Raw genomic sequence first — 22855 nt, forward strand, 5'->3', positions numbered from 1 at the left:
CTGTGGTCATCATGCCCTGGGTACCTAGGGGACCATTTACTAGGGGCCGACAGGTGACCAGAGATGCCAATTGGGTTTTTAGTTTCAGCACAGTTTTAGGGGAGGAACACAGGCCCTGGGTACCTGGTTGGCAGGGAACCCTCAGTCAAAGCACATCAGCAGTTCAGAAAAAAGTGAGGGCATACCAAAGCAAGAAAGATGCACACGCGTTATACTCGGTTATACCACGGGGCACTGTCTTGCAGGAGTCGTCCCCGCTTGAGGACAGACTTCTGACAGACCACATGACGGATAAGGCCACTTCCTTTACTTATAGGAAACTCATTAATAATCTTCCGGATGTGATGTCAACATTGAAACATAACTGGGCTGAAGAGGTGGGTCCCTTTGACGACTCCGAATGGCAGGGGGCCCTCGCCTCACCTTGTGAAACCGCTATCCCCTCCAGGTTAAAACTGGTCCAATTAAAGATACTGCACCGCACATATTACACTAGGACGACATTGTACAAAATAGAAAGGGCCACGCACAGGTATTGTCTTTGTGACTGTGGGGAGGAGGGCACATTCTTCCACACCATTTGGGACTGTAGACACATGACAACGTACTGGACGGCAGTAATGCGTACTATTTCCCAGACGATTGGTATCTCCCTGCTGCCGGAGCCTCACCGCTGCTTGCTTAATGTGTGGGAGCCTAACGATTTGAACCATCGCCAGCTGGACTGGGTAATGTTGGGCATGATGATAGCAAAACGCAACATTGCTATGTTGTGGGGACCTGCGGTCTCCCCGACCCTCAACAAATGGTGTAAAGATATGGACGAGGCGATGGTAGCGGAAAGGGCTGTCTTCATCCATCGTGGTTGCCCGAGCAAATGGGAGGGAATATGGGGGGCCTGGAACAGGTTCAGAGGTTGTATTTGTGAGCCACCACGTACCACTGGGGAGGATGAGGACTTAGACTGATTGCTTGTAGGTACCTTACTAAAATGGAGTTATGATGTGCTATATTATGTTTCTAACTATGTTTTTTCTCCCGCAAAGCCCTGGATTGACTATGACCAGTATAAACCCGCTGTCTTACATATGTATGATGCAACATAGCAGAAAGAACTTTTAAGAAGCTGTCCTAACTGTTTTGTTAAGATGAAAATAAAAATACTTTTAAAAAACATACTAAAAAAAAAAAGATGGCACTTTCTCACAGTTTGTAAAAATGTTGCTAAAACTTTTGCAACGTTTCTAACGGTAGCACAAAGGCTAGCAAACATGGAGATAGACTTGGCCATTCTGCCCACTCTGAAATTCAATGAATTGAGGGCACTGTGCAAAGATAGGAAGGCTAGGGTGAATGCGTCAGCTAAAAAGGAAGAGCTAGACAAAGATCTCATATCTCTACTTCCAGGGATCTCAAAAATAATAGAGAAAAGAGCAAACACACAGTTAATATCCTTTGTGGAAATCTCCAAACTTCTCCAGCCCTCCAGATTCGTGTTTAGAGCTCTCCATAGCATGGAGCCAGCACTCATGGAGATCACTGAACCGTATCACATTCACGCTGGATGCAGGACAAAGTCGTACTAATCTTTTTAGACCTCTCAGCCCCATTTGACATGATTTCGCATGAGCAACAAAGCCTTGCCCACATTGAGGTAGAAGGTTATGGATCTTTGTTGAACACAGGAAACAAAATGTGTGGCTCAAACCATTCTTATCAGAAGGCAAAACTATAAAGTATGGAGTACCTCAAGGATCGGCATTGAGCCCCACTCTTTTTAGGTCAAGTCTAGCGCGGCGGCCATGCGCTGCTCTATGGGAGGCTTCTTGTGAGCACTCCAAACTTCCCTGTGTGGATATGACTCCGCCCACACATTTGATTGGCCATGGCGTGTGGCTTTCAACAATGAAAGCACTCCAATGGCCAAATGAGGGTGCATGTCTCACCTCTTCTTAGAATGTTTCCTCCCACGGAGTTTGGGTCTAGGGCACTAGCAGTGGCACGCAAGGTGCAGCTGCATTCATCCTTGCATCGTGGATCAGGTTACAATAAATACAGCGTGGCCGCTTTTACTTTAGCGGCCGCGCTTGTTTTGTGTGGGCTCGTTTTTAATGAAACAACTTGTCTTGCTGGAAAGAGCGATTGTTTTCATATGTTAATAAAGAACTACTTACGTTTTTTTATTATGTTTAATTTTATGCTCTTTAAAGTAGGTCTGTCCGATATACACTTTTCTCGAAGTTACTTTCAGATAAAACAGATTTTTTTTGTAGCAAAACTTCGATTTCCTTCATAACTGACTCATCATCTAAAGTCTAGTAAGAGCAATATGTTCCGTCAACTTCTACAATGCACTCTAGAACACGTGTAGTGGTAGCTGTCTACTTAGCGCTGTTTAGAGGAGTTCTACCTTATTTTAGTCCTGTCATGTTCTTGAATGGGGGAACAGGGTGAGTGTTTCGTAGACTCCGAAGTGGCAGCGGTTGAGTGGGGACTATACTACACCCTTTGGCAATTTGTTTTAAGCACTTGGGTGGATTACGTTTTTTGGTGCCTTTGCAGACATTTGCGCGATTCATAGGTTTGAAACCGCACAGTACTACCATATGATCGTTCATTGAATCAGCAAATAGAATGGGATTATGGTGAGGTTGGTTAACTGGAATATTATTTCTAGTGCGCTGAAATAACAAAACCTCAATGTAAAAAACTGTATTAACATTATTTACGTCGTCCTCAAGTAATTTGGACCGTCTTTGGACCCTTTGGGATGATTTTGCTGACCAATTGTTACCGCCAAAAGCTATTTTAGACCCGAATGAAGACAGCCTTTGGAAAAAAAAAAAGGCAACCAGCTGTGACCGGGCAATAGCTTGCTTAATCTTCCAAATGGCCCACAGCGCCTAGATACCCTTACGGGTGATTGTTCGCGCTTTACAAATGTGTATTATTATTATTATTATTACTAATATAACAGTGGTTGTGTGATTTCTCTGATTTTCCATATGAGTGGAGGTTCAATTCATTCAGGGCATGGGTTCGCAAGTGTGCATGTTTGTTTAAATATTTGAATTGTGATCAAATTTCATCAATCGTCAGTAGAGTTCTCATGGTGTTTGCTCTGTTTTTAATGAACAACCATGACACTACGTGTAAGACCCTGACCTGGTAGAAGTTGTGTAGAGCCTGCATCTTTTCGCTCCCCTACCGCAGGAACCTGAAAGCACTTCTCCTTTCATTCCTTTTTATTTTTTGCATGTTTATATAGCGCAAATCAAGGTATCAAAGCGCTTTACATAAGCACTCGTTTCAGAGGGGGATAATATGCTGCATGGCTAAACACTTATAAGGTCCCAAGTGTGAGACCTATTGGCTATGCCAGTGCTTGTTAAGATATCCGACTCCACTAGTCCATCTTATTAAATACTTTGATATCCAGGTAGGCTCCTACACAGATGACACCCAATTACTGCTGACATGGGACCAGGCCATCCAGTGGTGCGGCACCCCCTTCCCCAGCCCCCCCACGCCCCCCCCCCCACCCCCCAATTTTCAATCAAATAGCCTACAGATAGGTCAATCTTCAAAATGTGTTGCCTCACTCATATGCTATTAACGGGCAATGGACCTAGTTACCTACACCAGAAACTAAACTACTATTGTCCAGTCAGGCATTTGCGCTCCAATGACTAAGCCCTTCTTTATGGTTTCCCGTGCTCGTTTGACAAGATGGAGTGGCAGGTCTTTTTCTTACCTGGCCCGTGCTATTGGAACGCCTTGCCCTATTATATCCGCACCTGTCCTGATTATATAAAATTCAGGAAACTGCTTGAAAACAGTCTTATTCTAATTTTCGGCTTTTGGTTTTTACCGGTGGTTATCGTTCGCGCAGAGATACCTCTTCCGAGGTGATTCACGCATTATAGTAAGTTGTACTAACCTAACATGGTGAACTAAGCAGATTCCTCCATGGAAGGGTCGGACGAGAATTAATCCTATGTCATAGGTGGTGTACAGCCGGTTAGTCTCTTGTAGGTCCATATAAAAGTAGTCATCTTCCTATCGAGGGACAAGCGCATCCCAATCATAATCACCGAAAGGTGAGGGGCTCCTGTCACAGCCTGACCCAAAGGATGACTCATTAGAAAGGGATTTGTTGTCAGTCAGTTGTACTTGGGCAGGGTGAATCACAACACAGCTTCTGCCAAAGAGTCAGACAGGACAATAAGAATCATGTAGTCCTTTGGCATCGAGGCAGAGGAACCAGCCTGGATCATGGTGCGCGGAGTCGGCACCGAAGCCAGAGCTAAATCCGAAGCAGGTTTGAGAAGCAAGTGGTGTGGCTCACTGGTTAGAGGCGGCAGACCCGGAAGCAGAGAACGGCCCGGGACCAGGGTTCAATTCCCGACGCGGCAGGGTCGTGGACCAGGGTCAGCGGACTCGATAATTCTCGCCTCGGTGCCTACTCTAACCAGGGATCACACTCAGCAACTCTGGGCATTAGCTTGCCTCATCTCTACAACGGCCCCCCACATTCGCCGGGGATGCCTGGCTTCACCTTGGAGATACCCAGTAGGGACCATCTCACAGGGATAGCCAGGACGGGTTCCCCAGCGGTCTACAGCGCCAGAACGCCTCAGGGCAGCAGTGCGCTTTACAAGACACATACATTACAGAGGTCAAACCTGACTGGGGCAACACAAATGGAGGCCTCCTCCTGAAGCAAGAGACCTTTAAGTATGCCAGAGATAGCTGGAATGGTGCCACCCTTAAACACCTCAATCTGTGTGGTGCCAACAATTGACACAAAACGGGGTGGATCAAAATCAGCTGCAGAATCGACTTATCAGTAAGGCCGACAGTGAGACAAGAGGGCATGTTATTGACTTTTGGGAAAGAAAGTGGTGAGGCTGGGACAAGGCTTGTGTTTCTTCTTTGACTTCGACTTACCAAAGACTTGGATAGAGTGGATGAACGGTCGCGGGAACGACCCAGAGAAAGATTGTGTACAGTTTAGTTTCGTGGTCACGGATCTTCTTTGGGTTTATCGGGGCATGCAACCCACAAGACATGGAATTGTGGACCTTACGGAGATAGGTCACAAAAATCTGTTTGCGACAGTGCTTAATAAGCTTCATCCCTGTCATTTTAGGAGGGCACATATCTTGCACATTGGAACGTTTTGCCAAAAAGGCTCATTAACAGGCAAGAAAAAAGATGGACCTAGCTACGGATCTGCATACGAAGGCGTGGAAAGAAACAGACATCAGCATGCTTGGGTGGTGCCTATAGCCATTATCAACAGTCACTTTTGGTGAGAAGCTAAGCAGCAAAAAGCCACCTACCAATACGTAGGAGTTGAGCAGAAAAATTCCCAGATTTAGAATGGGCATGTTCTAAAGGTGAGAAAACTGATCAGAAGAATCCCTCAAATTTGTTAAACACTTAAGATGGCAAATACATTTTCAATTCCAATTTCTCATACTTACTCGTTCTTGAGCAAGTTTCCTCATTTCCTCCTGCAGTTTGTTAAGTATTCGTAGATTTGGTTTGTTCTTTTTGGCAAATTGCTGTAGTTCAATCACACTTTTATCTGACATGTACTAAACAAAGAAAAACAGGTTATTTCACTTTGTAGAATGTTAGACCGGTCTAAGGATATTAAAGTGCTTTACAGGAACGACGAAAATTCACCTGACAAACAAATGATGCATCACTGTTTAGACATCAACAAGTTCTTCCAGACTTAACAACGTTTGGCGATACATTTTCAATTTCCACATATAAATGGATCAAGCGTAAAAAAACGCAGCCTGAAAAATCGTCCTGAAATTTTCCAAAGAAAGTATCAAGTTAGGTCTTGTTGTGCATGGACAGTTTCATGGCAATCCATCAAGCGGGGGCTGAGAAAAAAACAGGGTTTAAAAAAAAAAGTGAAAAGCGTGTGTTTTCCCCCATGTTAATTCCCATTATACCTATAGAGACAACTGCAGCCTGAACTGCTGGACTGAATGACACCAAATTTGGCAGAAAGGTAGATTTTGTTACACAGATTGTGCTTTTTGTTGTAAACCAGTTCGGTTGTTGAGAAATTTAAGAAGATAGAGATAATGGTAACTGTGGCTGTGATGACTTTGCAAAAAATAACGCGCTTGTGCAGGGAAAAGCAGAGCTCTAATTGAGTGCCAACACTTCAACCGGAAAGTGTTGGCAGACATCTTGGGAGTCTGCTTCAGCTGAGTCCCAAAAAAAAGGTAAAAATAAAGAAAAAGGAAAAGGGGCAGGGAAGGAATACCCTGACCCTGTAAAAGTTGGTCCTGAGGACCCCGACAAAAAAGCATGTAAAAAAAAAAAAAAAAAAAAAAAAAAAAAAAAAATGCACGCAACCCACTCCCTTAATTAAAAAAAAGAAAAGGCTGGAACCGAGGGTAGTCGTCTGAGGCCCAGCTCCCTTTCTCTGCTAATTAGGAAATTGATTTTAAAAAAACCTTAGAAATCCACTGGGAAAAAACAAGGGTAACAGACCTAGTTAGGAAATAGAATTTAAAAAAATCTTTCAAATACGTCCCCCTAATGCACTGCTTATGAATTTGCATATCGCTAATGACCTGGTTCGCGACATTACTGACGACCTTACTGATGACATCCGAAATGACATCAATGATGACATCATCCGCAGAACCAGTCACACACCCAGGTACACCCGCCTACAACATCTAATATCCACTTCATATCTACTTACACACAACCTTTGGCATTAAAATTCGCAGACCCATAGTGAAACCTACTCACTGATCCATAGAGCTAATAACACAACTTACCCATACAGCCACTAACCAATAACTCATATGCACCTACTCACTGACCAACACAGCCACTCACACATCCAGATACTCACATACCTACTCAATAACCCATGCAGTCACACACACATCCACCAACTTACTCAGATATACCAACATACACATTCACCTATGCAGTCATTGAGACTAGCACATACTTTCCCACACAACCTCTCACACTCACTAACCCATAGGCTCTCAGACCCATTTACTCATCCATAGAGCCACTAACACACATTCATGCACCCATACAGTCACTCATGTAATCTGTTACAAGCCCATATGGACACTTAAGTACCTGCTCATTCATCCATGCAGCTTCTCATGCAACCTCATTCACCATTTACAGCCACCGGCACACCCACTTGCTGACCCATACAGGCACTCCCACAGCCACTTACCTTAGAATATATGTTTAACACTCATCAGTAAAGTCATTTCAGATGTCATCAGTGAGGTCATTGAACAGGTCATGAGTGACGTAACGTGGGAGATCATATGCAGTGCATTGCGGGACTGCCGAATTTCTCTGCTTCTGTTAGAGTGAAATGTTTTCTTTTCCTTCCAGATATATATTCATACATACACATACATATACATACACACCCTCCACCCCCCAGTGGTAGTTCTAGTTAGGTCAGTGTCTCCATAGGAACTGCATTTGTGGTGCAAACATCTTCGGAACCGTTTGACGATTCTCCATGAAACTATATTTCCATAATAGTGCTCTTTTTAGGCTAGTTTCTAGGTGAACTGTCAAAACAGGGGCCAAAAAAAAAAAGTGGGTGCCAAAACATAAAATCACCACACATTTCCTTTAAGAAGTGCTACCTCAAACACTGCTGAGCGAATTTACATCAAATTTGACAGGAAGCTAGAACGTGTTCCACAGATTGTGAGTTTTGAGGTTCGGTGCAAATCAGTTTAGTTTTTGAAAAATTAGCTTTTAAAAAATGGCATATCTTTACCGTTGGATTCAAGGGACTTGCCCAAGAGTCCCTCTAATTCAATTGAAAAGTGTGGGCATTCTGATTGGCCCAGACAGGTTTACCTCCCCTTGGGGCAATTTGCTCCCATAGGAGTGAGCGCTCTGATCGGCTGCAGAAAAATGAAATGAGATGGGGTCTCCGGGGCCTAATAAGGCTTGGGGAAAAGGGCCAAGAGGCCCCCCTCCTCTTTAATGGATTTGGCCACGGGGAATGTGACTCAGGGGACTAAGAAGGCTCAAGGTGGGGGCGCATGGACCCCTCCCCTTTTCATTGTATTTGGCCTCACAGGTTATTAAGGCTCGGGGTGGGGGACTGCAATACACCCCCCCCCCCCCCGCCCAAACACACACACATTCGATTTTTTTCCCCACGGCGAAAGAATGCTCGGAGAGGAGTGTAGGAAAGTTCCCCTTTTTGACATGGTCACCCCCAATTTTTCCCTGGCATCTGATGCAATTATATCAGAAGTGCATTGGGTTCCTACAATTCAGGTCCTCAGTGCCAGATTACTTTCCTTAACCCTGCACAATTGTTCCCCAAAGCTACCACAGTTTCAGATTGCTGTGTGTGCCATTTTCATAATTTCAGTGTAATTATGAGTGATATTTTAATGAGAATGAGTGACTTTCTTGGTAACAAAAATCAAGTAATGAAGATTAGTAAAGCACAAGTTACTTACCTTCGGTAACGATATATCTGTAGGAAACAGTAGTTAGTATTCGATCCCTTAACTTAGAATATTCCCAGGCGTCCAACTGGATCCGGAAACTTTTGCGTAGCAGTACCCTTGCGCGTCGGTAGACGTCTCCGGAGTACTTAAATGCCGCCCTCGCATGCTGACGTCAGTTCTTATACACAGCTTTTCCGCACCAGAAACGCAGAGCCATGATAAAAACCAACACTGGTGCCATGAAACTAGGGCCCTTAAAGGGGATGACCTTAACTCTAGATATCGGTTCGCAGAACGGGGAGGATGGGTGGGGCGGTAAGGAATCTAATACGAACTACTGTTCCTTACAGATACATCGTTACCGAAGGTAAGTAACTTGTGCATCTGAAAGAAACAGGTTAGTATTAGATTCCTTACCTTAGAATAGGTACCCCAGCAATACAAACCCCGGTGGTGGGTCTGCAATCCAATGATCACACCAGAAAGTCCTGGAGAACGGAACGGCCAAATAAGCGATGAGGACCGGGAGGGTCGGCCGAGGTTACGGGGAGAGGTCTCCAGGGAGAGCCGTCTCCAACGACTCTACAGATAAGTAACTTCCCCCCCCCACAGACGGACACCACACAAGGTTGAAGGTTAACGAGACTTTATATGCAATTCTTAGGTTACGATGATGGATACAAGGAGGTCTGGACTCAGGGGTCCCCTCGGTTCTAGTCTCTGGTTTAGGAAAGGGGTAGCGGGACAGTCTTAGTTACCAATGAGTAAAAAATAGCTCTCAATCCTCGAGCTCGGCGTTCTAGATGATCGGGCCGTGGAGGAGCCAAGCAGGTCCCGAGATGGATGAAGGAAGGACGACGGTCCGCGGCGGAGCCTGCAGGTCCCGGTGGAAGATGACGGTTACAACGGTCCGCGGCCACGCCAGCAGATCCCGACGATGATGAAGGATGAAGCTCACTATAGTTTTATTACTTGTTTAGACCTGATTACTACCTCATATATGAAAGAATGCCTACCTATTACTATATTGTGCAATATTGCCCTTTTAGCCTTATCTGAATGTATGTACTACACAGATTGCTACCTCATACAGGAAAGTGTGTTTGCCATCACTGCGTTAGTACGCTCTAGCTCTACTCTAAACATCTGTATTACTCAGATTACTACCTTACATAGGCAAGAGAGTTTACACATCATTGCAGTACTACACCTATATCGGTATTTTGAACACCTGTACGCACAGACTATTACCACGTATATTGGAGCCCTCACGAGTACCACTTTCACTTGTATTCTGAACATTTGTAAATGCACAGATTTCTACCTCACACCAGTTGAACAGACAACCAGTGGCACCCTCGATTTTTGAATTTTGAGTTTTGTAAATTGTGTATCTGGATCCTTTCCAATATCAATATTATCAACTATAGTATAGTGCACCCACCCATTGTACCCCACCCTTATTATTTATCAGTATTATGCCTATTATTACACCTTGAACCTTACTAACTACCGTATGTATTTGCCCTACTGCTCACTCTCATAGCCTGGAAAGGCTGGCTGAGTACTAGTGTCACTTTTTATAACATCTTGCTTGCTGTGACTTATCATTGTGTTTCCAACTGTTTGCACCCGTTTCTGCAAGCTTGTCCTTCTGCACTTTGGTACTATTATAGTCCACTACTGCATCCTCCCATACCCACCTAATCCTGCAACGCAACATGGACCCCATCGGCAAACATACATACAAAATCATTTATCCACCATCACTCACCAAAAAAGCCGCCAAACGCTTTAAACACAACCTCCTTAGGTCACACTCGGAAAAGCCCTTCGCTGACACCTACTTCTCACCGGTTAATGGATCCCTGAACACCGATATCATCTTCCACACCACACGCAGAGCTCAATGGAGAAAAGCGTTCTTCACCCTACTCACCGTCTCCTCGACGAGAAAATCCGCACACAGCCAAACTCTCTCCATCTCCCCGTCCCGGGTCTTTCCAGGCAGAGCCACCATCACTATTTACAATACCGGGATTGTCCTATTACAATCCACAGACAAGAACCTGGAACTGCTAGACAACATGTTCCCCACCTTCAAAGAACACCTCTCCAAGTCACGGACAAACACGCATATCTACCCCAATTCTACCAACCATGACCTCTCAGCTGCATACTTTTCAATCAGGGACACACCTACCACCCCTGACCTCCCATCCCCCACCCACAACCTCACTATCCCAACTCAGCACCCCATCTCAGACATAGATCGCTCCCCCTCATACGCCGCCCGTTCCACTAACGTCCGGACCTCCACACATACCCTCAACACACCTTCCACACCTACAGCGGGCATTTACACCCCGCTCGGCGCTGACAGCACAATCCCCACACTTAACACTCCCAACTTAGTCCAGCACCAGAATCACACGCATTCTGACAATTCCCCCCTTTTATCCCCCCCCATTCTCAGTCCTCACTACCCACCAATCTACTGCGCAGAACGTACTCCCTCTCTTAATTTAACGCCCCTTCCCCTTAACAGGATCATCTCCACTCCCACCCCCCCTCCTACTCTCAGCCCCTACTATCCTCCTTCCAACACAGCTACCAGTCTCCCAGCCTACACGTTGTCCCCCACGCCTACCGCCAATGCCCCCACCCATAACATCAATTTCCTCCCTATCCCATCCACTCCCCAACAGTCCAGAACCTCTCACCTCCCTAACCCTATCCCACGCTCCAACACAACGCAGACCTGCTTGAACACCAGCCCTCCCCCTCGCCTGCACACGAGCTCCCTGGCCAGCCAATCACCCCTGACTGCCACCCCCACCCCCACCACCTACCCTACGATGGAACTCATCATGGCCACCCTCACTCAGATCAAAGAAGACATCCAGGACATCAAAGAACGACTCTCCACATGTCCTACACACCACCCAGCCACCTCCACCCCCCATCCCAGCCTGCCTCCCTCCCCCCCGGCGGTCCCCCACCCTCACCACGCCCCACACCAGGCTTCAAACCCTGCTCATAGGCGCAGCAATTCCCGTAGTCCTCAGCATCGCCCCTGCAACGCCTCACACGTCCACACCTCCCCGCCAAATGTGTCCCCCACCTCTCAGGCCAACTCTCGCACTCAGCTAGGCCCCAAGCTGACATCAATCCCAGCTCTTAATCGCAACAACCGCCCTCGCCGCACCCACAACTCTTCTTCTGACCTCGACACACTCACCCTTCTACGCTCCTATGATCCAGCCCCACAAACTCACACAAGCACCCCACACCGCAACATTCCCACGATACACCCAAATCCCCTTAGACCACCCACATTAAACAGCAGAGCCTCCATCCCCACTAACCTTAGAGAAGTCCCTCTCTCGCTAGAACAATCTAACACCCTCTACACACCCCGCCTCAAATGCGCGCTTCTCAACTGCAGATCGGCGACGAGACACTCAGCAGCCATTGCTGAACTCCTCTTATCGCAGGGCCTTGACCTAATCATCTTGACTGAAACGTGGCTAACTGAATCCTCGACACCCATAATGGACATTCTGGTTCCTCCCAACTTCCACATTATCAGGCTCGACAGAACAGGCCAAATAGGTGGCGGAATCGCATGCATATACAAGAACAACCTCTCTGTTCAGAAAGTCAATTCCACATCCCTGCCATCCCCAACATCCTGTGAATACATCTGCCTCAACATCATCAGTGAGGGCAAACCGATATGCACTCTGCACAGCATATACCACCCACCCAGGGACAACCTCACCTTCTCCCAACAAATCATGGATATGATCTCAACCAATTCCGGTCGCCAGCTCACCCAAATATACCTTGGTGACTTCAACCTCCGCTGGAATGACAGCAGCGACGCAGTGGTAAACAGTCTTAAAAATTTCCTCGATGCCCTGAACCTCACCCAAATATGCAACAGCCCGACCCATGAGAAAGGCTCCATCATCGACCTGATCATCTCCAAGGAGCAATCCATCCAACTTGAATCCATCCAACCTTGTGACTGGTCAGATCATCACATTATCACATTCTTTATCAACGAAAAAGTCAAAGTCAACCCTGTGCAGCTCTCCAAGCCCAAGGTCTGGAAAAGAAACACGAAAAAGCTCAACCCTGGCTCTCTGCCCCCTAACAGCTGCAATCTCCTACTCCCTCCTGCAGGCGCCTCGGACGTCCAAACCTTGACTGACCACTATCTCAACACTATGACTTCGATAATCAATGAGGCTGCACCTATGCAACTAAAAAGAGTCGCCACTAAAATCTCCAAACCATGGTACGACGGGAGTCTCAACGAAGATAGAAGAGACATGCGAATGGCAGAACGGACCTGGAGATCAGCCCCCTCTGCAATGCACCTAAAAGAGTTGAAGAAGAAGAGAAACGCCTACTTCAGGAAAATAAAACGCTCAAAATCGGACTTCTTCCGCCTCCAACTTAACCAAGCAAAGAACCGCCCGAGAAAACTGTTTGAGCTAATCAAATCACAATCCAAAGAGCTACCACAACCACTCAACACTGGGAGTGTGGTACCCTCATGTGAAGACTTCGCTGCTTTCTTTATCCAAAAAACCGACAAAATAAAAAGCGATCTCCTCACTGACGCAAGCCTCTACTCCAAACCCAAATGCCCAGCACCCGTTGAACCAAAAAACAATGCGACATGGTCAACCTTTGACACATATTCGGAAGAAGAAATTGGCAAATTACTTAGCACCCTGAAACCTTCCAATCACCTCACGGACCCCCTCCCTGCCTTCGCAGTAAAAGACTTTACCCCACTGATTCTCCCTCTCTGGACTAAAATCATCAACAGCTCTCTCCAACAAGGAAGCATACCTGACTCCCTCAAAGTTGGTCAGGTCACACCTCTACTAAAGAAACCAACAGCCGACCCCGCGGATCTCAACAACTACCGTCCCATCACCAATATCCCCACTCTCGCCAAACTGCTGGAAAAATGTGCACAACTACAATTGACTAAACACATTGAGCAATTCGATCTCCTCAACCCTCACCAATCAGGTTTCCGAGCAGGACACAGCACAGAAACGGCTATGACTCACATAATTGATGACGCACTTCAAATGCTAGACCAAAATGACACTTGCCTCCTCATCCTTCTCGATCTCTCCTCCGCATTCGACACCGTTAAACATGAGAATCTAATAGAACTACTAAACAAAAGAATGGGCTTATCTGGAACTGTCCTCAAATGGTTCACTTCCTTTCTCCGCAACAGGTCGCAGAAATTCAAGAGCAACAACCTGATGTCCACGCCAGTACCTGTAACGCTAGGCGTCCCCCAAGGATCTTCTCTATCCCCAACTTTGTTCAACCTAGTCATGGAACCGCTCACCACTCTGCTACAAGAATCCAATGTACACTTTCACATGTATGCCGATGACACCCAACTCTACCTCAAACTGCAATCTCCCAATGACATCCTGCTCCTGAACTCAACGATCAGATGCACCCAATCCTGGCTTGCCGACAATCACCTCAAACTCAATGCCCTGAAAACAGAGTTCCTTCTGATCGCACCTCCAGCGAAGATAACCACCACTCAACACTGGCTTAAACTCCTAACCGCACTCAATGTCCAACCCACCATCGTGGAATCAGCAAAATCTTTAGGCATAACACTCGACACCAATCTCAACATGCAGCAACATGTCAGCAAAGCTACAAAGGGAGCGAACTTCCAGATCAATACTCTGAGGAAACTTAAACCCTACCTCCCAGCCAAAGACTTCCAAACAGCGGTGCAAGCACTAGTCATCCCACGAATTGAATACGGCATCACCTCCCTCTGCGGACTCCCACTAACTACAACCGCACCACTAAAAGCATCTCTAAATGCTGCAGCGAGACTTATCACGGGGTCAAAAAAGCACTCCCACATCACCCCTGACTTGAAATCCCTGAATTGGTTGCCGTTTGAAGCCAGAATACATTTGAAAATAGCCTGCATGACACACAAGGCTGTACACCTAAACTCACCCGGCTACCTTGCTCAGAAATTGACAATCTCTGGGGGAACCAGAAACACGAGAGGCGCAAACAATCTTCTGCTGAAACCTCGAAGATTCCGGAAGGAGAAAACATACAAGCGCTCTTTCTCAGGAATGGCGCCTAGGATTTGGAACTCACTCCCTCCCGAAACCAGGCTTCTCTCCTCCACTACACTCTTCAAAAAAGAAGTAAAAGCTATCCTCATGGCTAAATTCACCTGTACTACTATCTCGAACCCTATCAACACCCTGCGATGATCTTTATTACTTGCTTGACCACTTATCTATTTGTACGAGCTGTCTTATCACCCACTTGACTGCTTTGCAGCCACCCAATTGTATTATTTGTATTGTATGATCTACTGATTTACGTATTTGACTTTGTTCCCTCATGTTCCCTTCTGTACTCTGTGAACTATCGACCTACCTATTTGACTTTGTTCCCTCATGTACTCTTCTATGTAAAGCGCTCTGATATCTGCAAAGATCTTGTTCGCGCTATATAAAACGCTGAAAATAAATAAATAAATAAAATAAGCCATCTTTCCGGACTTGGCTGTCCAGGCAGTAGTGTCTTGCGAATGTGTGCAGCGAGGCCCATGTGGCTGCCTGACAGATGTCCTGCAATGAGACTCCCCGACCCAGGGCAGTAGTAGCCGCCGTGGCCCGAGTGGAATGGGCCTTCAACCCAACAGGAGGCTCCTTTGTAGCCAAAGAATAGCACGCCTTGATGCATAAGACGACCCAACCAGAGATGGTTCGTTTGTGCAAAGCTAGACCTTTCTTAGCGCCCACGTACCCAACAAAAAGTTGGTCATCCACCCGGAACTGGTGTGTGCGATCCAGATAGTATGAGACCGCATGTTTTGGGTCCAGACGGTGGAGCCTCTCCCTCTTTCGGAGGCGGAAAGAAGGTGGGCAAGGTGACGGGCTGCCCGATGTGGAAGGCTGTGACTACCTTGGGCAGGAAAACGGGTCATGTCCGCAACACAACTTTGTCCGGATGGACAGAAAGGAAACTAGGTTTAGAGGAAAGAGCCTGGAGCTCACACTCTCCTGGCAGAGGTAATGGCAACCAGGAATGTAGTCTTGAGAGTAAGGAGACGAAGAGGACAGTTATGAAGTGGCTCGAAAGGAGCGCACATCAGATAACTCAGAACAAGGTTCAAGTCCCACTGAGGCATCACGAAAAGAACTGGAGGAAACATATGAGGGATGCCCTTCAAAAACCTATATACAACTGGGGGCTTGAACAAAGAGGGCTGATCAGGGAGCCTTAAGAAGGTGGAAATGGCAGAGAGATAGCCGTTAAGAGTGCCCACAGCAGAGTCCTGCTGGGCAAGAAAAAGAAGAAAGAGGAGAACCTCTGAAAGAGGGGCAGAAAGGGGATGCACAGCCTTTGCTGTGCACCATGCCACAAATTTGTTCCACCTGCAGGCGTATACCGATTTTGTGGAGGTACGCCTGGCTGCCAGAATCACATTACAGACGTCAGGAGGCCAGTCAAATGGCCTCAACTGCCGCATCTCAATCTCCACGCATGTAAGTGGAGACTGGACAGGTTCGGGTGGAGGACCGTCCCCTGCTGCTGCGACAGAAGGTCCTCCTAAAGAGGCAGACGAATCGGGGGATCGACAGACATGCTGAGTAGCTCGGGATACTAGTATCTTCGTGCCCAGTCCGGAGCCACAAGGATGGCTTGGGCCCGGTCGCGCCTGATCTTCAGCACTCTGGGCAGAAGTGGTATAGGCGGAAAGGCATCCAACAGACCGCAGCTCCACTCACAACGAAAAGCGTCTCAGAGTGAGTGCCGCCTTGGAAATTCCAACGCGCAGAACTGATGACATTGCACGTTCTCTTCTGTGGCGAATAGATCTAACCAAGGCTCTCCCCACTGCTGAAAGAGGCCTTGCACCACGTCAGAGTTCAGACGCCATTCGTGATCCATCATGCACTGACTGCTTAGTTCGGCCGCCCTGGCGTTGAGGGAACCTGCCAGGTGTTGAACCATCAGGGTCACGCCCTGATGTTCCAGCCACTGCCAGAGGCGCAAAGCCTCCTGGCATAGGGTCCACGACCCCACCCCGCCCTGTTTGTTGCAGTACCACATGGCGGTGGTGTAGTCAGTGAACACCTGCACTACACTCTCCCGGACAGAGGGGAGGAATGCTTTCAGTGCAAGTCGGATCGCCCGCAGCTCGAGAAGGTTGATGTGGAGCCAGGACTCCGCCGGAGACCAGAGGCCTCTGATCTCCGCCTCTCCCATGTGACCCCCCCCCAGCCCTGGAGTGATGCGTCTGTCACAACTACGTGCTCCGGTTGGGGTAGGGAGAGGGATCTGCCGATGCAACTGTCTTGCAGTGCCCTCCGAGATCAAGACATGGTCGGACAAGTTGCCCTGATGCTGGGCCCACTGAAACTTCAGGTCCCACTGCAGAGCCCGGAGGAAGCAATTGACGTTCCGCAGGTGCAAGATAGGGCGTAGGCCCCCTTTGCCCTTCTTGGGAACCAGAAAATAGTGGGAGTAACAACCACACCCTACTTCTGGCCCAGGAACGCGCTTGATGGCCCCCATGGCCAAGAGGGCCGTAACTTCCTCTCGCAGAAGATTCAAGTGATCCCCTGACACGCTGTGGTACTGTGGTGGCATGGCTAGAGGAGTCGCCTCGAAGGGGAGGGAGTAGCCCCTTCGGACGATTTGCAGCACCCACCTGTCCAAAGTGATGTTGCGCCAGTGAAGGATGTGATGGCGAACCCTGCCCCCCACTGGCATCTTGTGGGCCTGAAAGCTCGGACTAGGAGGGCTTTGAGGCGGATGCTACGTGGTGGATGTGGACTGGCCTCGCCGTTGCCCCCTGGCACCGCCACGGCGGTTACCACGTCCGCCACCGCGCTGGATGTTAGTCTGCGGCCCGTGGCTGGCAGGACGTGTGGGGGCGCCCCTTCCTTGGCCACGAAAGGAGTGAAAGACAGCAGTATGCTGGCGCGGGGCCGTCAGGCCCAAGGACTTGGCCGTAGCCCTGGAGTCCTTAAAGCGCTCAAGCGCACTGTCTGCCTTGTCGCCAAAGAGGAGACGGCTATCAAACAGCATGTCCTTGAGGGTGTTTTGGACATCAGCCGAAAAGTTGGCGGACCTCAGCCAGGCGTGGCGACGAATCGCCACCGTCGTGCCGACGAATCGCCACCGTTGTTGCAATCTCTTTGCCTAGCGAGTCCGTAGTATCCAGCCCACATCTGATAAAATACTGTGCCGCATCTCGACCCTCCGCAAGGGCTTGGGCGAATTTAGTCCGGGCCTCCTCCGGACATTGTGGCAGCACGTCCGCGACCGTGTCCTACAGAGAGTGGGTATAACGGCCCAAGAGGCACGCAGTGTTAACTGACTGCAACCCCAAACTCAGTGAGAAGAACATCTTCTTGCCATACTGTTCGTAACTCTTGGATTCCCAGTCGGGGGAGCCGTTGGGAATGCGGTCTGGGAGTTAGAGGCCTGTATGACCAGGCTCTCGGGGTGGGATGGGTGGACAGGTAGTAAGGGTCGCACGGAGCCAGGCGGTAGCGTCTGGCCACGTTCCTATCTACAGAGGGACCTGTAGCGGGCCTGGACCAGGTGCCCAGACGAACATCAGACAAGCCGCATTAAACGGCAGCAGAGACTCCTAAGAGCTTGCCTGCGGTTTAAGGACCTCAGTGAGGAGGTTTGTCCTCACGGCCACGACGGGGAGCTCAAGAGCCAAGGCCTTGGCCGCCCGCGACAACATCACACTATAGGCAGCCCTTTCCTCCGTAGCCACGGTAGGAGGGGAGACAAAACCAGTTTCTGGCAAAGTGGCATGCCCTAGCTCACCTGCCCAGTCCTGATAAGGCTGGCACTCCCGTGCCAGAGGGTCCTCAGACCCTTCCCAATCCTCCTCGCCATCCATCTCCTGATACTCAGGGTCAAAGGATGGGGCCGGGTCATAGAAGTAAAAATCTCCTATCGGCATCAAATGCGGCGTCGAGCAGCCCCGCACCAGCGCCAGACCTGAATCGAGGGTAGGACCAGGGACGACGTCATCCTGGGACAGCGCCGGGGGAGACACCCCGGGGGCCGGTGCGGTCGTAAGTTAGAGCGGCGACGACCCGGAACCGGAACCGGATCCAGCGGGGCCCTGCGGCGCCAGGACCGAAGTCGCAGATGGCGCGGGGGCCAAAGCACCCGACGGGGCCGAAGCACCCGGTCCGCTTGGGCTCCCAGTCGGGCCGCTTGGCCTGAAGGCGTTGCGGAACCAGACGGAGGAGTGAGCGACCTCATGGCCGTGAGAAAGGCATCGATCTCCTCTGGCGTCGGGAGAGGAGGGGGGGGGGGGGGGGGGGTCAGAAGAGCGATGACTGCTTTCGACTTCTTGAATTGTGCCTCTTACCAAGGAGTGGTGTCAACTCCCGGAGCTCTGACGACTCCGGCCCCGCGACCGGTCCCTCGACCTCCTGCTGGACCAGGACCTCGAACGGCGCGGGCCGACTGCCGGAACTCGAGGCGCTTGCGGGATCGCTCCCGCCTAGCCTTCGACGTCAAGGCCCGGCAGTCGGGGCACGACTTGTCATCGTGGTCGGGCCCCAGGCAATGCAGATACAGGCGATGGGGGTCGGTAACCGACATCAGTCGGTTGCAGTTGACACAGGGTTTGAACCCGGGCATCGCTACCGGCACGTCTGAGTCGTTCGACTCGAAAAACAGATCAAAAGGATCAACAAGGTTTAGTAAAAAAATGACTAAAGGGTACCACTTTCTCCGGACCTGCACTTGCTGGCGTGGAAAAAAGAAGAACAGACGTCAGCACGCGAGGGCGGCGTCTAAGTACTCCAGCGACGTCATCCAGATGACGCCTACCGACGCGCAAGGGTACTCCTACGCAAGTTTCCGGATCCAGTCTGACGCCTGGGGATATTCTAAGGTAAGGAATCTAATACTAACCTGTTTCTTTCAGATACAAATATCAGCTATTAGATCCATTTGAGCAGTGAAAAACTCCAAGATCTTAAAAGTGGTGCAAACGCCTGTGGCGGTTGACTCCTAATTACAATGAAATAATGAAAATGTCACACACAGCTATGGGCAGGCTGGCCTGAACGCTCACCTGAGAGAATGGCAGACCAAGGGTTAATGAACACCTTCCCATGAAGGAGTTTCTCACTGACCTGACCGATGAGTGGCAGATTGTGAAGACTGGATGTCTCTTTTGGGCTCTGCTTTACTGCACACCTTTCGGGCCAATGCCTGCTTAGTGCATGACCATTGGGCCATGGCCCCTGCAGGACCTGGGGGCTATGAGTAGAGTTCTTCAAGCATGCTGCTGCTACACGTTTCTGGTCAAGAGGTAGTATTTGGTGAAGTGGGGTTGGGAGGTGACTGACTGCCGTTCTAACCGCCCTCTCCAACTGCTGTAAAAGGCCACCCCAAAAACCATCCGAGGCAGGAGAGAAGGACTGTGCAGGGGGTTGGAAGACAAGAGACTTCAGCCAAGAGATCACAACCCTGGGAGTGCTGGGAATGGACGTCACCACAGCGGTCGCCACTGTGCTGTCTTTGCTGCACCTCAGCCTCACCTGACCAAAATCTAGTTCATGATGCGGAGCAGACAAAAAATGAGCTATTGCTGCCGTTCTGCAACTCACTATGACTAAGCTCGCTGAAAACTGTTGAGCAGATAGACCCCGCAGATGAGGAATGATCAGTTTCAGGACCCCCACTGCCGTGCTAAAAGCAAATTTTTATAAAGCATTAACATGGCAGCATAAGCACCTTGGATTAGTAACCAGCTACTCCAGGCACTCACTTTAGCAGTGACTGCCAGCGAGTGAAGGGACTAGAAGCAATTTGATAAACTGCGCCTGGTAGTCTTAACAACTTGGACTGATGGGCCAGCCTGCTGCGATGACTTCCCCCTGCAGCAGTGGCTACGGCCCAGGCCTGCTTGTCTTTAGCCTTAGGAGTTGTTAGTGTCCTTTGACGTAGTTTTCGGCACAGAGGGTGTTTTCGGTGTAGTAGGCTGGTTCGAGGCTTTGGACGCGTCGTAATCAGGCCTGGTCGGTTTTGGCACCGAAGACGATGTCTTGGAGGCATCGGACGCTGGCTTCGTACCCTTGTCTTTAGAAGTCGACGGTTTCGGAACCGAGACTTTTCGGTTTCGGTGCCGAGGGAGCTGGTGTGATCGGCACATGCGGCTTGCTTGGTATCGAGGTGCCGGAAGGCTTAGTTACTTTCTTCGGAGCCGGGCTCGATGGGCGGGCTGTCGAAGTGGTTTTTTGGTTGCGACTGAGCCCCAGAGGCAGAGTGTTGACCTTTGCCTTCGATCGGGGTGCTGTGTGTGGTGCAGGGGCAGTAGTACTCACGAGCTGACCCGATGGTATGGAGTCATCCGAGTCGTCTGCCTCTGATACGATTTGGAGATCATTGGAATCTTCTTCGGGAACGAGCGGAAGCTCCTCGTCGAAGATATCCACTGGTTTCGAAGATATCCACTGGTTCCGGAGCTAATCTCTGCATGTCGTGTCGACGGGCCCTCCGATCTCTGATGGTTTTCTTGGATCGAAAGGACGCGCAGGGTGCACAGCTGGATTAGTCGTGTTCTGGCGATAAGTACAGGCTGTAGAGCTCGTGGTGGTCACTGCGTGGAAACTTTGCTCCACAGCTGGGGCATTTCTTGAATGGTGTCCTTTCCATGAGGTGAAGGCACCAAGGCGTGGATAGGCCCACCGGCCCACATAGACGACCGGAATCGAGCTGATGGAATCGAAACGATGTTAGTCGGTATCGAAATTAGTTTGAAGAGTTTTGGGAAGTTTTTTGCGCTTAGAAGTGCTTGATAAGTATTTCTAGCTGGAGCGGACAACTTTCATCCGAACCCAGTGGCGGAAAAAAACAATCTAAGGATGGAGCCGATGACCATGCACACCATCGTCCAAGGGAGGAGTCACCTATCTCGTGACTACAAAAGACTTCTTCCAAGACGACAACAACATGCAATCATCTGAGCCCAACACCAGGTGGCAATCTAATGCAAAGTGAAGAATCTGCAGCTCATATGCCTTGAACAATAGGTTTCTACATTTTGCCTAACATAGGGGGTTTCTGTGTCCACCACAGCTGGAGTTAACATATGTGAGGAATGTAACCAAACACAGACACGCAGATTAACACATACTTAGTAACTCCCAGAAAGCACAGACACTCGCACATATAAAAACCCTCATAGAAACAAGTATAGAAGACACACAAACACCATACATACCCAAGCACCAAAGATACACAGGCACACAATGGTACGCAATATGGAATATGCTACTTACCAGTATGGATCTGTTCTTGGCATGTAGGGCTGCTGACATTCATATCTGTGCATAGATCGCCGCCTAGTGTTGGGTCCGGATGATTGCACTTTGTTGTCTTGGAAGAGTCTTCGAAGTATCACAAGATAGGTGACTCCTCCCCTGGACTACAGTGCACATGGGCATCCTCTCCATCCTCATATTGTTTTTTGCCATTGTGGCAGAGATGGAGATAGTAAAGTAAGAGATGGCCATTTAAAAGATAATGCTGCAGCTGCGACAGGCACCGGGAAGGAGGACGGGCGATATGAATTTCAGCAGCCCTACATGCCAAGAACAGATGCATACTGGTAAGTAGCATATTACGTTCGAGGCATGTGGGCTGCTGAATTCATATCTGTGCATAGACTGTACAGCAGTATCTCCTCTACCGGTGGTTACCTGTGCCAGCTGCAGCAGTTTGAAAAAGAGTTTTGAGGACAGCCTGGCCTACAGCAGCTTGTTGCTTTGCTTGCACCTCTACACAGTAGTGTTTTGTAAAAGTGTGTATGGTAGTCCATGTGGCTGCCCTACATATGTCTTCAACATAGAAACATTTTTCTTGTAGAGTGTGCTCTTGGGGGGAGGGTTAAAGTGCGTTTTGCTTTTTGATAGCATATTTGAATGCATTTAACTATCCATCTGGCTATTCCTGACTTTGCTATTGGATTCCCTTTATGTTGTGGTGAAAAAGCAACAAATAATTGCTTTATCTAAATGATTTCGTTCTGTCCACATAGTAAAGCAGAGCTTTCTTTACATCCAGTGTGTGTAGGGCTCTTTCAGCTACTGACTGTGGATTTTGAAAGAACACTGGGAGTTCGATCGATTGATTAAAATGAAAACTTGATACGACTTTTGACATAAATTTAGGGTTTGTTCCAAGAACTACCCTGTTAGCATGTACTTGCATGAAAGGTTCTTGGATTGTTAGTGCTTGTAATTCGCTAACTCGCCTGAGTG

General features: G+C 48.8%; 1 protein-coding gene across 1 annotated transcript in view; it reads right to left on the reverse strand.

Moving 5' to 3' along the window:
* Positions 1-22855, reverse strand: part of DGCR8 (DGCR8 microprocessor complex subunit) — a 236955-nt gene that overhangs the window by 12835 nt on the left and 201265 nt on the right. Inside the window, exon 14 of the mRNA XM_086942619.1 lies at positions 5490-5603. Within this exon, the coding sequence (XP_086798745.1) occupies positions 5490-5603 (114 nt within the window). The remainder of the gene's footprint in view (positions 1-5489; positions 5604-22855) is intronic.

Source organism: Lissotriton vulgaris, chromosome 11 (genome assembly GCF_964263255.1).
Source record: "Lissotriton vulgaris chromosome 11, aLisVul1.2, whole genome shotgun sequence".
NCBI classification, from domain to species: Eukaryota; Metazoa; Chordata; class Amphibia; order Caudata; family Salamandridae; genus Lissotriton; species Lissotriton vulgaris.